This window comes from Cherax quadricarinatus, chromosome 18, assembly GCF_038502225.1.
Source record: "Cherax quadricarinatus isolate ZL_2023a chromosome 18, ASM3850222v1, whole genome shotgun sequence".
NCBI lineage: Eukaryota > Metazoa > Arthropoda > Malacostraca > Decapoda > Parastacidae > Cherax > Cherax quadricarinatus.
The window spans coordinates 42412376-42427523 of NC_091309.1; the positions used below are offsets into that span (position 1 = coordinate 42412376).

The 15148-nt window shown below is 41.4% G+C and overlaps 1 protein-coding gene across 3 annotated transcripts in view; it reads left to right on the forward strand.

Annotated features, from left to right (window-relative positions):
• Positions 1 to 15148, forward strand: part of LOC138852893 (receptor-type tyrosine-protein phosphatase alpha-like) — a 148652-nt gene that overhangs the window by 18921 nt on the left and 114583 nt on the right. For all 3 annotated transcript variants that reach the window (XM_070086446.1, XM_070086447.1, XM_070086448.1), the window contains exon 4: positions 12307 to 12450. In XM_070086446.1, coding sequence (XP_069942547.1) covers positions 12307 to 12450 — 144 coding nt within the window. The remainder of the gene's footprint in view (positions 1 to 12306; positions 12451 to 15148) is intronic.

The window sequence follows — 15148 nt, forward strand, 5'->3', positions numbered from 1 at the left end:
TTATGTTCTATGGTATTGGTGATGGCGATCAGCGAGGCTTCCAGATATCGTCGCCGTCTAAGATCTTGTTCGGTGAGGACGAGTTGTGCCTCATCCCAATTCACCAAATGTCCTGTGGAGTCCCTGTAGAGGACACAAACTTACCTCAAGTCGTCTCATTGAATCAGAATGAGGCAAAGCTCTTCCTCACCGAACAAGATCTTAGACACCGACGATGTCTGGAAGGCTCGCTAATCGCCTTCACCGACACCATAGAATATAATACAAACGTCAAAATATCAAAAACATTAGCATACTCAACTAATCAAAGCACCACCCACCTAAGAACACAGGGCTCACATGATCCTATTATCTACCTGTCCTCATCCCCCAATAAAAAGTAGGGGCGCCATTGGTACACTAAGGGAAAACACCATAAGTGTCCGGGGCCCAAAACTGTTCAACAGCCTCCCATCAAGCATTAGGGGAATTGCCAATAAACCCCTGGCTGCCTTCAAGAGAGAGCTGGACAGATACCTAAAGTCAGTGCCGGATCAGCCGGACTGTGGCTCGTACGTTGGACTGCGTGCGGCCAGCAGTAACAGCCTATTTGATCAGGCCCTGATCCATCGGGAGGCCTGGTCATGGACCGGGCCGCGGGGGCGTTGATCCCCGGAATAACCTCCAGGTAACCTCCAGGTATCCCAATATGGCATTCTTCAGGTCATCATGTGTCACTAACACCTCATTCTCCGCCTATGTATACTGTCTTTTTAACGTCTATATGTTGGAAGTGATCAAGGTCCCAAGGACAGAAAAGTTTTCTAATGGATATAACCTAGTGTTTACTCGTGAGTCTTTCTAAATGAATCTGTCGGTATCTATTACCAAGGTTAATACCAATGAGGAAGATGCACCAGAAGTAGATATGAATGCCAGAGATAAATTTCCTATCATCACCTTTTACACAACTGTTGACAAACTAACAACCCTTATGCAAATAATAGGAGAAGTGTACAAAGAAACAGCAGACAGATGAGAGTAAGAGGAGAGGTGTACAAAGAAACAGCAGACAGATGAGAGTAAGAGGAGAGGTGTACAAAGAAATAACAGACAGATGAGAGTAAGAGGAGAGGTGTACAAAGAAACAGCAGACAGATGAGAGTAAGAGGAGAGGTGTACAAAGAAACAGCAGACAGATGAGAGTAAGAGGAGAGGTGTACAAAGAAACAGCAGACAGATGAGAGTAAGAGGAGAGGTGTACAAAGAAATAACAGACAGATGAGAGTGTGAGGAGAGGTGCACAAAGAAACAGCAGACAGATGAGAGTAAGAGGAGAGGTGCACAAACAAACAGCAGACAGATTTTCTATCCTAAGTGAAGTACCAAATATTGTAACTTCATGTTACAGTTTTCTATAAAGTTAATTGATAGTTACCCACAGAACTTGAACACTAATCTCCATGCTGAGCTTCAGCAGTTTCACACATATTTGTACCATAAGTTCAGTGCAAAACAAAAAAAAAACTTAAAAATTAGATTCAATGATGCTGAACATTATGAAATAATTTCAGAAGACAAACTTTAGTGAGTTTCCAAATGTAAATCTTTCTTTACGTATATTTTTAACATTGTCACAAACTGCACAGCACAGCGTTCATTTTCTCAGTTCAAGCATATTAAAAATCCCAACAGTACGACAATGCGCTAAGACAGGCTTTTTTTTTTTTTTTTATTCGCCGGTATTCTCCCGGCCCGGGTCTTTTCCAAGTAGTGGTGACCCGGCCTTGGCTCCCTATCTGGGGAGTGTCTCGAGACTTAAGTCTCCCATGGGAGGAGGTACAGTACCTCCTCATCTTTGGGACCAAGTGTCCCCAGGCCTAGCCACATTCCCCGCCCTCACGGGGCTCGTAGGGAGAAGCTAGGCCTCTGGTCTGCCATCTACCCCGCCTCAAAGGGGCTCGTGGGGATGGCAGTCTTATGAGCTGCAGATGGTAGCAAGCTCAGGCCTCTCTTTTTTTTAAGACAGGCTGATTCTATTCAAGATTGATGGACTGACCACATCGACTCAAGGTTGAGGGACTCATTACCTCATTCTCCTCCTGTTCTTCAAGATTCTCCTTTGTATGGACTGATGAAGCCACTGTGTGGCGAAACGTTTCCTCAATAAAGATACCCAAGAGTTGCACATGTGTCTAATTTATCAAGACAGGCTGGATGTCTTGTCTCTGCTAAATATAGAAGCATATTTGTTATACATGATTGGTTTTGACGACTTGATCAAAGACTTTGTGATTTAAAAAAAAGTAGCAAGAAACTTTTTAAATAATAAATTAAGGCGTAAGCAGGCAATAATAAGCACTGTTTTGCAACTTTTAATTCATATATTAGAAATGTTATATATCTTCACTGTTATAAAGTAATGGAATAAAAGATATTTTGCCTCGTACAAATAATAGTATTTCTCTATTAGCATATTTATTTTGTAAAATTGTCCACCGACATCGATTTCTGTAGAAAGAGAATTTTCAAAATTCAAAAGGATAGGCCTGAGCTTGCTACCATCTGCAGCTCATAAGACTGCCATCCCCACGAGCCCCTTTGAGGCGGGGTAGATGGCAGACCAGAGGCCTAGCTTCTCCCTACGAGCCCCGTGAGGGCGGGGAATGTGGCTAGGCCTGGGGACACTTGGTCCCAAAGATGAGGAGGTACTTGTACTTCCTCCCATGGGAGACTTAGGTCTCGAGACACTCCCCAGATAGGGAGTCAAGGCTGGGTCATCACTACTTGGAAAAGACCCGGGCCGGGAGAATACCGGCGAAAAAAAAAAAAAAAAAAAAAAAAGGATATTCACGACATCACGTAATTTTACTAGAGAATTTAACATCCTATTTTGTCTTATAATCTTTTGTAAGTGATTAAAAATCGTCTTCAGTAAGTTTTTCTATTTGCATTTATCCATTTATAAGTTTTATTAAAAAGTGCATTAATCAGTAATAAACTGTTTATTTTTTCTGTTGCCCAAGTTAAAAGTTACTTATATTACTTACTGATATTTTGTGTTAAAAAATATTATATTTAATATTATATTTAATATGGTTGTGTTCTGGAGCGGGAGATGATGGCCTTACCTGGAGTTTACCTGGAGATGGTTTCGGGGGTCAACGCCCCCGCGGCTCGGTCTGAGACCAGGCCTCGTAGTGGATCAGGGTCTGATCAACTAGGCTGTTACTGCTGGCCGCATGCAAGCTAACGTACGAACCACTGCCCGGTTAGGCAGGTACTGACTTTAGGTGCCTGTCCAGCTACTTCTTGAAGACAGCCAGGGATCTATTGGTAATCCCGCTTATATATTCTGAGAGGCAGTTGAACAGTCTTGGACCCCTTACACTTACTGTGTTGTTTCTCAGTGTACTTGTGGCTTTCCTGCTTTTCATTGAGGAATTGTTGCATCACCTGCCGAGTCTTTTGCTTTCAAAGGGAGTGATTTTCGAGTGTAAGTTTGGTACTAATCCCTCTAGGATTTTCCAAGTGTATATTATCATGTATCTCTCTCGTCTGCGCTCCAGGGAATACAGATCAAGGGCTTTCAACCGTTCCCAGTAATTTAGATGCATTATCGTACTTATGTGTGCAGTGAAAGTTCTTTGTACACTCTCCAGGTCAGCAATTTTGCCTGTCTTGAAGAGGGTAGTTAGTGTACAGCAGTATACCAGCCTAGAGAGAACAAGCAATTTGAAGAGAATCATCATGGGCTTGGCGTCCCTAGTTTTGAAGGTTCTTATTATCCGTCCTATCATTTTCCTAGGAGATGTGGTAGATACATTGTTGTGGTGTATGAAGGCCGAGATCCTCTAATATTATCACTCTCAGGACCTTCTCATTACTTTTTCGCTCTATTGTATGGCTAGAATTTCTCGTATACTCTGATACTGTTTTAATTTCCTCAAGTTTTCCATATTTGAATAGTTGAAATTTCATTGAACTTCATATTGTTTTGAGTGGCCCATTTGAAGATTTAGTTGATGTCCACTTGGAGTTTCGCGGTGTCTTCGATGGAGGTCACTGTCATGGTAATTCCGGGTGTCATCCCCAAAGGAAGACACGGAGCTATGGCTTACATCTCTGTCTGTGTCAACTATGAGGATGAGGAATAGAATCCGAGTACTATGCCTTGTGGAACAGAGCTTTTCACCGTAACTGCCTCAGACTTTGCTCTGTTTACTGTTACTCTTTGCGTTCTATTTGTTCTGTTATTCCTTTATCATGCATTTTGTGCGATATTACTCCATGGTCTCACTTGTCGGAAGCTGTTACAAAGTCTGTGCATACTACATCTGTATTTTGTTTATCCTCTACAACATCTAGGACCTTGTCATAGTGATCCAGTAGCTGGGTGTTATGTTGTTGTCCCTTATTACTTTCATAGTAAGGTTCTCACTACATGTTCTAGTGTGGGGGTAGCTTTTACATAAAGGCCTTAGTAGTCTAGGGTAATACTTACATTCATGATTGATCATCCTCAGTGTCTCTGAAATCCTTTCTCCAGCCCTCTTCACAGGTTATTTAAACTACTACTACTATAAAAATATAACTGTATTCTAAATAGATATGTACAGAATATACAATTACAGCACTCACATATTCAAAACATAAGCCTGCACACCCCTTAGCTGCTCTTCTAAGACAGCCCATATGGTGGATCTGGATAATTGCCTTTCTTTCTTCTGGACTAATCTCTGGACTAACCAGTGTTTTGACACACTTTAGTCACCCTGGGTATGGTGGCCACAACTTAAGTTATAAAACTCACCCCTGGGGCACACATAATGCCCCAAAAAATAGGAAAAAAAAGGACCCAGTGGTCCTACTAGTTTGCAGTCAACAAAAGGGGAGAGGGAGAGGGAGGAGCCTAGCTAAGCTCCTCCCATACCCACCAAAAAACAAAAGACTGTTGCCAAGCACAATTTTCTAGTTGCCACATCTTATTTACTTTTACAAAAAGAAATACAACTTTATAAACTACTTATTTAAATTGTGTGTTTGTGTGTCTATAGTATAACCTATTATATTGAGAGAAACAGGCTTGACTCAGCTGCCTTACAGCCATAAGGGTGATCTGCCCTTATAACATTTAGGCTAAGTTCCCATCAATTCAATATAATTAGGTATTCCAGAGTAACTGTTACTTATATACATGTTGGGTCCTATAGCCCCATAACACTGGGTCAGACAGGAGCGACCTGCTCTAAACCTGTGTTTCCCTGAGTTGTGTAACTGATGGGTATCTAGGTGGTTGGCGATCTTGCTTTTTAGGACCCTTTCAAAGATTTTTATGGTATGGGATGTTAGTGTTATCAGTCTGTAGTTCTTTGCAATTGCTTTACTGCCACATTTGTAGAGTGGGGTTATGTCTGTTGCTTTTAGTGTGTGTGTGAGATAACCCCTGTGTTCATGCCCCCCCTGCATAGAATGCTGAAGCACGCGACAGGGGCTGCTTGCAGTTCTTGATGAGCACGGAGTTCCATGAGCCTGGGCCTGGGGCAGAGTGCATGGGAATGTCATTTATTGCCTTTTCAAAATCTTGTGGTGTTAGGATAATATCCGAGATTTTTGAGATGACCAAATTTTGGGTCTCGTTCATAAAGAATTTATTTTAATTGTTGACCCTTAGTCCGGGCAGCGACTCGCTGAAAACTGGGTCGTAGTGGGACTTTAGTATCTCACTCATTTCTTGGCTGTCATCTGTGTATGTCCCATCTCGCCTAACCAGGGGCCCAGTATTGGATGTTGTTTTCCCTTAGATTTGGCATAAGAGAAGAAGTATTTTTTTCTTCAATTTCTTTTATGGATTTTAGTTCTTCCTGCTACTTTGTCTCCTGTAAGATTCCTTCAGCTTAAGCTCGATATTTGGTATTTCTCTGACCAGTCCCTCTCTTCGTATTTCAGATATATTGGCCCTCAGCAGCTCTGTGACTCATCGCCTTCACATGTATAGGCAGCTTCTCTCTCTTAGTAGTTTACATCTTCTCTTTCTTTTTCTTAATGGAATGTGCCTTGAGCAGATCTGAAAAACCACAGCAAAGGCTCGAATCCGTGTTGTTTAGGATATCTTCCCAGCTTTTTCCATTTAGGACATAGTTGACGTGTTCCCAGTGTATGTTTTTGTTATTGAAATTGAATTTTGTGAAAACACCCTCATGACTGATCACATTTTGCTGGTCAAGAGCCCTGTGCATACATATATGTACCTCTATTATGTTGTGATCTGAGTGTATTGTCTTTGATGCGATTATATTACATATCAGATCGTCGTTGTTAGTGAAAAAAAAGTCCAGCCTTTTTTCTGGTCTTGTAGGCTCTAATATTTGCTGGTTTAAGGTGAATTTGGTGCAGAGATTTATTAGCTCATGTATGTGTGAATTTTCATCTGAGCTGGCTCTTGAGATGATCTCTGCTAAAATATTATTTCCTATACTCCTCCATTTTAGGTGTCTCAAGTTGAAATTCCCTAGTAGCAAGATGTTTGGAGCAGGAGTTGCGAGATTTTCCAGAGTGGTAAATTTCCAAAAGCTGCTCCCAGAAATGCTGGGAAGTTGCATCTGGTGGCTTGTATACAACCACATTGACAAGGATTGGTTTTCAATCTTTACCACCAAAACTTTAACTACATCATTTGAGGTGTTTAGTAGTTCTGAGCAAATGAGCGACTCTGTGATGTACATACCAATCCCCCCTGTTGCCTGTTTAGTCTGTCGCATCTGAATAGGTTATAACCTGGGATCCACATTTCGTTGTCAAAACGATCCTTTGTGTCGATTTCTGTGAAAGCTGCAAACATTGCCTGTGACTCTGTAAGCAATCCCTTGATGTAAAGGATTTTGTTGTTTTTTGACGGCTTTAGACCCAGCATGTTTGCAAAGACAAATGTCGTTATATTGGTGGAATTTAGAGCAGTTTTATTTGCTGGCTCTAATATCTATTGTTCTAATGTTGACCAATGTTGGACTTGGTTTACAGCATTTAATCAGACAGTCCACATTGCCCGTGCTGCAGGAACGATTAGCTTGGTAGTTGACGTGTTAAGTAGCTGAGTAGATACAGGAAAGGAACCGCTGACTGAAACTATTTATTAGCTATGAGGTTACAAAATGCAAAGTGTAAAGGTAGCGCACAGCAGGTTTCATGAAGTGGGAAGTTGTGGACGGAGCGAAGGTCAACCAAGAAATATGAGACCTAGGGCAGGTATTCTGAGCTCCAGATAACACGGGGGTCACAAACCCAATAGAACTGTGTCTTGGAGGGAAATACGAAATGATACATGGAGCCTTCTTACAACCCCTTGCATAAGTGTGGATCCATGCAAATGATGTAGATTTAAAGACGGGTATGTCCTAAAATATACAGACATTCGTACATTCTCCAGCTCTGCAATTTTCATTTTCATAAAAGAGGCTTTTACTATATAGAAATATTTCAGCCTAGCGAGAACAAGTTATTGAGACTATAGTCAGTGGCTTAGTATCTCTTGTTTTGAGGGTTCTATAATTTCTTCGTAACTGTAATAATGACACTACAGTGTCCTTTGAATATGAGTTCTTCTAACATTATCACTCCTCACTTTCTCACACTAAACTTCGGTTCAACTGAGTGATTTGAATTTGCTTTACATTATTCTCTGTTGCAGTTTTTATTTCCTCGATTTTTCCCAAGGTCGAGTAGCTTATTTCTTTTCCTGACTGAATATTATATTGTGTTCTCTAGCTTACTGGAAAACTTGGATTGTATCAGATTGAAGGATTGTTGTGGCCTTAGTGGATGTCACTCGTGTAAAAGATTGAATTATCCGTACAGGAGGATATGGTGATATGGTTAATGTCTGTCAGTATCGAATATGACAATACGAAAAGGAATTGTCGCACATACTGTGCCATTTGGTTTTCTTTGCTAAGAACTTTAATGTACATTTTCCCACTTTTTCACTTATTCCAACTGCACGTAGTTTGTGCTCTATCACACCTTGGTCGTTCTTTCATAGGCTTTTCACAGTCTGTGTTCACGACATCTGCATTTTGCTAGTTTTCAAGTGCATCCTTGACCATGATGTAATGGTCCAGGTACTGTGATCAGCTCATAACACAAGATATCCTGGATTGCGCATTTTTTTATGAATCCAAGTAACCTTGCGCCTTGAAACCTTTTCAAAGATTTTGATAATGTGGGTCGTCAGAGCAATCGGTCTATATTATTTTAATGTTGTCATACTTCCATTTTTGTGGAGTGGGGACTTTACAGAGATTTTCAAAGATTGTGGGTTTTTCAGTGATTGTGGGGTTTTCCAATGATCGTGGGGTTTCTCTTTTATCCACAGAATATTTAAGGCCCCTGATAGCGATTTCTTACAATCTTAATTAATATGGAGCTCTCCTAGTCTGGGCCAAGGGCAAAATGCGTTGACAAAATCTCAAAACTCTTCTGACATCACCATTATTTCTAACATAACCCTAACCCTACCTGACAGCATGTCATTGCTGTCAACCTCCGCTTGACAGCACTGGCATGGTGTCAAGCGGAGTAAGGATTATGTCACAAATTATGGTGATGTCAGAAGAGTTTTGAGGATCTTCCGTGAAGAGACAATCTGAAGATTGTGTAACATGTCACTGAGCACAAAATATTATTGTCAATTTAATGTTTCACCGACAGAGCACGTGGTTTTTCCTCTTGCTTTTGCATTTATGGTGAACTATTTTGGATTTTTTTCATTTTCATTTACTGTTTGTTCCTTGTGTTTGTGATGCACTTTGTTTGATGCATTCAGCTTGACTTCAATATTTTCTATTGATCCAGCCAGCATTACTTTTCGTTCTTCTGCCTTGGAAGAACTCTTTGATTCTTTGTCTTCGCCTTTTGAGAGAAGAACTCTTTGATTCTTTGTCTTCGCCTGTTGAGAGAGGAACTCTTTGATTCTTCGTCTCCTCCTGTTGAGGGAGGAGCTCTTTGACTCTTTGTCTTCGCCTGTTGAGGGAGGAACTCTTTGATTCTTTGTCTTCGCCTGTTGAGGGAGGAGCTCTTTGATTATGTGTCTTCGCCTGTTGAGGGAGGAGCTCTTTGATTCTTTGTCTCCGCCTGTTGAGGGAGGAACTCTTTGATTATGTGTCTTCGCCTGTTGAGGGAGGAACTCTTTGATTCTTTGTCTTCGCCTGTTGAGGGAGGAGCTCTTTGACTCTTTGTCTTCGCCTGTTGAGGGAGGAACTCTTTGATTCTTTGTCTTCGCCTGTTGAGGGAGGAGCTCTTTGATTCTTTGTCTTCGCCTGTTGAGGGAGGAGCTCTTTGATTCTTTGTCTTCGCCTGTTGAGGGAGGAACTCTTTGATTCTTTGTCTTCGCCTGTTGAGGGAGGAACTCTTTGATTATGTGTCTTCGCCTGTTGAGGGAGGAACTCTTTGATTCTTTGTCTTCGCCTGTTGAGGGAGGAGCTCTTTGATTCTTTGTCTTCGCCTGTTGAGGGAGGAACTCTTTGATTATGTGTCTTCGCCTGTTGAGGGAGGAACTCTTTGATTCTTTGTCTTCGCCTGTTGAGGGAGGAGCTCTTTGACTCTTTGTCTTCGCCTGTTGAGGGAGGAACTCTTTGATTCTTTGTCTTCGCCTGTTGAGGGAGGAGCTCTTTGATTCTTTGTCTTCGCCTGTTGAGGGAGGAGCTCTTTGATTCTTTGTCTTCGCCTGTTGAGGGAGGAGCTCTTTGATTCTTTGTCTTCGCCTGTTGAGGGAGGAACTCTTTGATTCTTTGTCTTCGCCTGTTGAGGGAGTAACTCTTTGATTCTTTGTCTTCGCCTGCTGAGAGAGGAGCTCCTTGATTCTTTGTCTTCGCCTGTTGAGAGAGGAGCTCCTTGATTCTTTGTCTTCGCCTGTTGAGAGAGGAGCTCCTTGATTCTTTGTCTTCGCCTGTTGAGGGAGGAACTCTTTGATTCTTTGTCTTCGCCTGTTGAGGGAGGAACTCTTTGATTCTTTGTCTTCGCCTGTTGAGGGAGGAACTCTTTGATTCTTTGTCTTCGCCTGTTGAGGGAGGAACTCTTTGATTCTTTGTCTTCGCCTGTTGAGGGAGGAACTCTTTGACTCTTTGTCTTCGCCTGTTGAGAGAGGAGCTCCTTGATTCTTTGTCTTCGCCTGTTGAGAGAGGAGCTCCTTGATTCTTTGTCTTCGCCTGTTGAGAGAGGAGCTCCTTGATTCTTTGTCTTCGCCTGTTGAGAGAGGAGCTCCTTGATTCTTTGTCTTCGCCTGTTGAGAGAGGAGCTCCTTGATTCTTTGTCTTCGCCTGTTGAGAGAGGAGCTCCTTGATTCTTTGTCTTCGCCTGTTGAGAGAGGAGCTCCTTGACTCTTTGTCTCCGCCTGTTGAGGGAGTAACTCTTTGATTCTTTGTCTTCGCCTGTTGAGAGAGGAGCTCCTTGACTCTTTGTCTTCGCCTGTTGAGAGAGGAACTCTTTGATTTTTTGTGTTGGACTGTTGACGGAACACCTTTCTAACTTGCAACTTTTCATCCTTGTTTCTTAATGGTTAGCGTCTGGTGCATACATCTAGTGTCATTGAAGTCATTCCCTAGACACATTGCTCCATATCCATGTAACTCGTAATATCCTTCCAAAATATTTCAGCAAGATCAGGAGTTATTTGAAACCAGTTAATGTTTTATTGTTATATTAAACATTAACAGTGTGTATGCAAGTCTGGACTAGTGTTAAATTGTGGTCTATATTTGCTGCATTCGACACCTTTATACTCTATACTAGATCCTCATTACATGTGAAAATCAATCATGGGTATTTTCTGGCCCTGTCGGTTCCTGGGGCCCTAGGAATTTTCTCGTCTACTGCAGTATTTGCTACATTCTTCTGTTTCAGATGCCTAAATATGGTAACCAAGCAATAGATTATTCAAGACAGTAATTCATTTTTCAGTAGAATACAAATATTTTAATACTTAAGTAAATGGCATTGAAAATTAAAATAATAATAATATTATTTTTATTTTTATTATTATTATTATTATTATTATTATTATTATTATTATTATTATTATTATTATTATTATTATTATTATTATTATTATTATTATTATTATTTTTATTAATGCTATATTGAAAGAAGGAAATTAAAAGTGAACAAAGGAAAGAACAAGGAGATGAGGGTAACATAAATTTAGGTAATGAAAGATAGGTTATCAGATTGAAAGGAGGGAGTACAAATGTAGTGAATGTGTTCATATGTATGAGAGTGGAATTGTTGGCGGGTGGGTCTATGAAAGACGTAATTAACAATGAAAGTTATGTGGGAAAAAAAGTGAGTGGTGCACTGATGCATCTGTGGAGACAAAGAACGTTATTCATGGAGGTAAAAAAAGGGGAATATGTGAGAGTACATTGGTAGCAACGCTCTTGTATGGATGGAAGTATGAGCAATTAATGTTATAACAAGGAGAAGGCTGGAGGCAGTGGAGATGTCATATCTAAGGGCACTGTGTGGTGTAAATATTATGAAGAGAATTCATACTTTGGAGATTAGAAGGAGGTAGGTACGGGGTTACTAAACGCATTGTTCAGACAGCTGAAGAGGGATTGTTGAGGTGATTATTTCGAGAAGATGGCGCAAAATAGGAGGGTATATAACTCTGCAGTGGAGAGGAGGCAGAGTAGGGGTCACCCTAATGTTGGAGGGAGGGGGTAAAGGAGGTTTTTGTATGGCAGAGGATTGGACATCCATAAAGCGTGTGCGATTGTGTAACAGAATTAAGAGAAGGCAAGTGAATTTTATGTCGTGACGTGCTCTTAGATTGTAAGCTAATATTTATGAAAGAATTTAGGGAAACCGTGTTAGCCGGACCTGAGTCCCGGAGGTGGGAAGTTTCGTGATTGTTATCTAAAAGAGGGGTTGGGATATTTGGTTTGGAATGCCATCTGAACTGCAGTATCATCGCTCCTCTGGCAAAGAGTGATAGAGCAAATGATACTGTTTCTTCTTTTCGTGTCACCTTACCAATGTGGGAGTTGGCAGGTTTGCTTAAAAAATCTATTGCTGTTAATAATAATAATAATAATAATAATAATAATAATAATAATAATAATAATAATAATAATAATAATAATAATAACGACAATTCTACTACTACTGCTACTACTACTACTACGAATAATAATAATAATAATAATAATAATAATAATAATAATAATAATAATAATAATAATAATAATAATAATATTAATAATAACAAAAATAATAATAATAGTGAATATGGATTAAATTAATGTATATTCACATATATTCTTAATTTTTCAGATAAGTGGTGCGGAAGCAAGTGAAGGCATCTATGAGAACATTAACACAGGAGGTGTCAGTGAGAAAGTTAACTTGCCCATAACACATGTTCAAGCTTACTTCAGTTACTTAATTAAGTCTGGCGAAGCTGTTGAAAATTTTTGGGTTAGTTCTCAAAGTTTTGAAATTAGAGCGAGTGTGCGCGTGCATGTTCGTGTGAGTGTATGTGTGTGCATGAGTGTGCGTGTGCGTGTGTGTGTGTGTGTGTGTGTGTGTGTGTGTGTGTGTGTGTGTGTGTGTGTGTGTGTGTGTGTGTGTGTGTGTGTGTGTGTGTGTGTGTGTGTGTATGTGTGTGTGTGTGTATGTGTGTGTGTGTATGTGTGTGTGTATATGTGTGTGTGTGTGTATGTGTGTGTGTGTGTGTGTGTGTGTGTGTGTGTGTGTGTTTGTGTGTGTGTGTGTGTGTGTGTGTATGTGTGTGTGTGTGTGTATGTGCATTTGTGTGTGTGTGTGTGTATATGTGTGTGTGTATGTGTGTGTGTATATGTGTGTGTGTGTGTGTATGTGTGTGTGTGTGTGTGTGTGTGTGTGTGTGTGTGTGTGTGTGTGTATGTGTGTGTGTGTGTGTGTGTGTGTGTGTGTGTGTGTGTGTGTGTATACTCACCTTGTTGTATCACCTAGTTGTGGCTGTACGGGTCGAGTCATAGCTCCTGGCCCCGCCTCTTCACTGGCAGCTGCTCAGTCACTCTTCCTACTCCACGAGCTTTATCATACCTCTTCTTAACCCTTAAACTGTCCAAACAGATCATACTTTAAAATATTGAAAAAAACGTAGATCTACGTTTGGACAGTTTAAGGGTTAAAGCTATGTATGGATCCTGCCTCCACTACATTGCTTCCCAGACTGTTCCACTTCCTGACAACGCTGTGACTGAAGAAATACTTCCTAATATCCATATGATTCATATGAGACGTCAGCTTTTAGCTGTGACCCCTTGTTGCTGTGTCCCATCTCTATAACATCCTGTCTGTGTCTACCTTGTCGATTTCTCTCAGTATTTTAAATGTCGTTATCAAATCCCCGCTATCGCTCTTCTCCTCGAGTGTCGACAGGTCGATTTCCCTTAACCTCTCTTCGTAGGACATGCCCCTTACCTCTTGGACTAGTCTTGTTGCAAACCTTTGCACTTTCTCTAGTTTTCTTATGTGCTTCGTTAGGAGTGGATTCCAAACTGGTGCTGCATACTCCAATATAGGCCTAACGTACACGGTGTACAGGGTCCTGAACGATTCCTTATTAAGATGACTGAATGCCGTTCTTAGGTTTGCTAGTCGCTCATATGCTGCAGCAGTTATTTGGTTGATGTGCGCCTCAGGAGATGTGACCGGCGTTATACTCACCCTGAGATCTTTTTCCGTGAGTAAGGTTTGTAATCTCTGGGCTTCTAGATTGTGCTCCGTCGGCGGTCTTCTTTGCCCTTCCTCAATCTTCATGACTTCACACTTGGTGGGGTTGACCTCCAGGAGTCAGTTGCTGGACCAGGCCTGCACCCTGTCTAGATTCCTCTGTTGTTCTGCCTTGTCCTCGTACGATTGAATTCTTCTCATCAACTTATCTGCAAACAAGGACACTTCAAAATCTATTCCTTCCCTCTTGTCGTTTACAAATACCAGAAACAACACCGGTCCTAGGAATGACCCCTATGGAACCCCGCTTGTCACAGGTGCCCACTCTGACACCTCGCCAAGTACCATGACTCGATGTTGTCTTCCTGACAGGCATTTCCTGATCCATTGCAGTGACTTCCCTGTTATCCCTGTCTGGTCCTCCAGCTTTTGCACCAATCTCTTGTGGGGAACTCTTACTGCTGTCACCCTGTCATAGAACTCCCGTAGGTTTCTGACACAGGATTTCCCATCCCGGAAACCTTGCTGACTGTCGCTGATAAGCTCATCCCTTTCCAGGTGCTCTACCACTCTTATCCCGATAATCTTCTCCATGACTTTGCGTGCTATACATGTCAGTGAGACTGATCTGTAGTTTAATGCTTTCTGTCTATCTGCTTTTTTAAAAATTGGGACTACATTTGCTGACTTCCATACCTCAGGTAATCGCCCTGTTTCAATAGATGTGCTGAAGATTGTTGTTAGTGGTTCACACGCGTCTCTGCACCTTCTCTCAGGACCCATAGAGAGATGTTATCTGGCCCATCACCTTGAGGTATCTAGCTCACTTAGCAGCCTCTTCACTTCTTCCTCGGTTGTATTATGTCCAACACTTGATGGCATTCCCCACCACCTCTATCTTTCTGGAGTCCCTTCTCTCTTCTCTGTGAACACTTCTTTGAATTTGATGCTGAGCTTCTCTCATACTTCACGGTCGTTTCTTGTGATCTCACCTCATTCCTTTCTCAGCCTGATTACCTGGTCGTTGGCTGTTGTTTTCCTCCTGATGTGGCTGTACAATAGCTTCGGGTTAAAGCTGGCTCTTGCTGCTATGTCATTTTTGTATTGTCGTTGGGCCTCCCTTCTTTCCTGTGTATATTCATTTCTGGCTCTGTGACTGCTCTCCTTATTCTCATGGGTCCTTTACCTTCTATAGTTCTTCAGTTCCCTAGCACACATAGTTATGGCCTCTCTTCACCTTTGGGTGAAGCTAGGGCTCATCCTGGCTTTCTCGTTATTCATGTTACCCGTCGGTACAAACCTTCCCTCAACTTCTTTGCATATTGCTGTCACATATTCCATCATCTCGTTTACTGACTTCCTTGCCAGTTCTCTGTCTCACTTAACCCCATGTAAAAAAATCTGCAAGCCTGTGTAGTCCCCTCTCTTGTAGTTTGGCTTCATTCGTCCTGCCCTT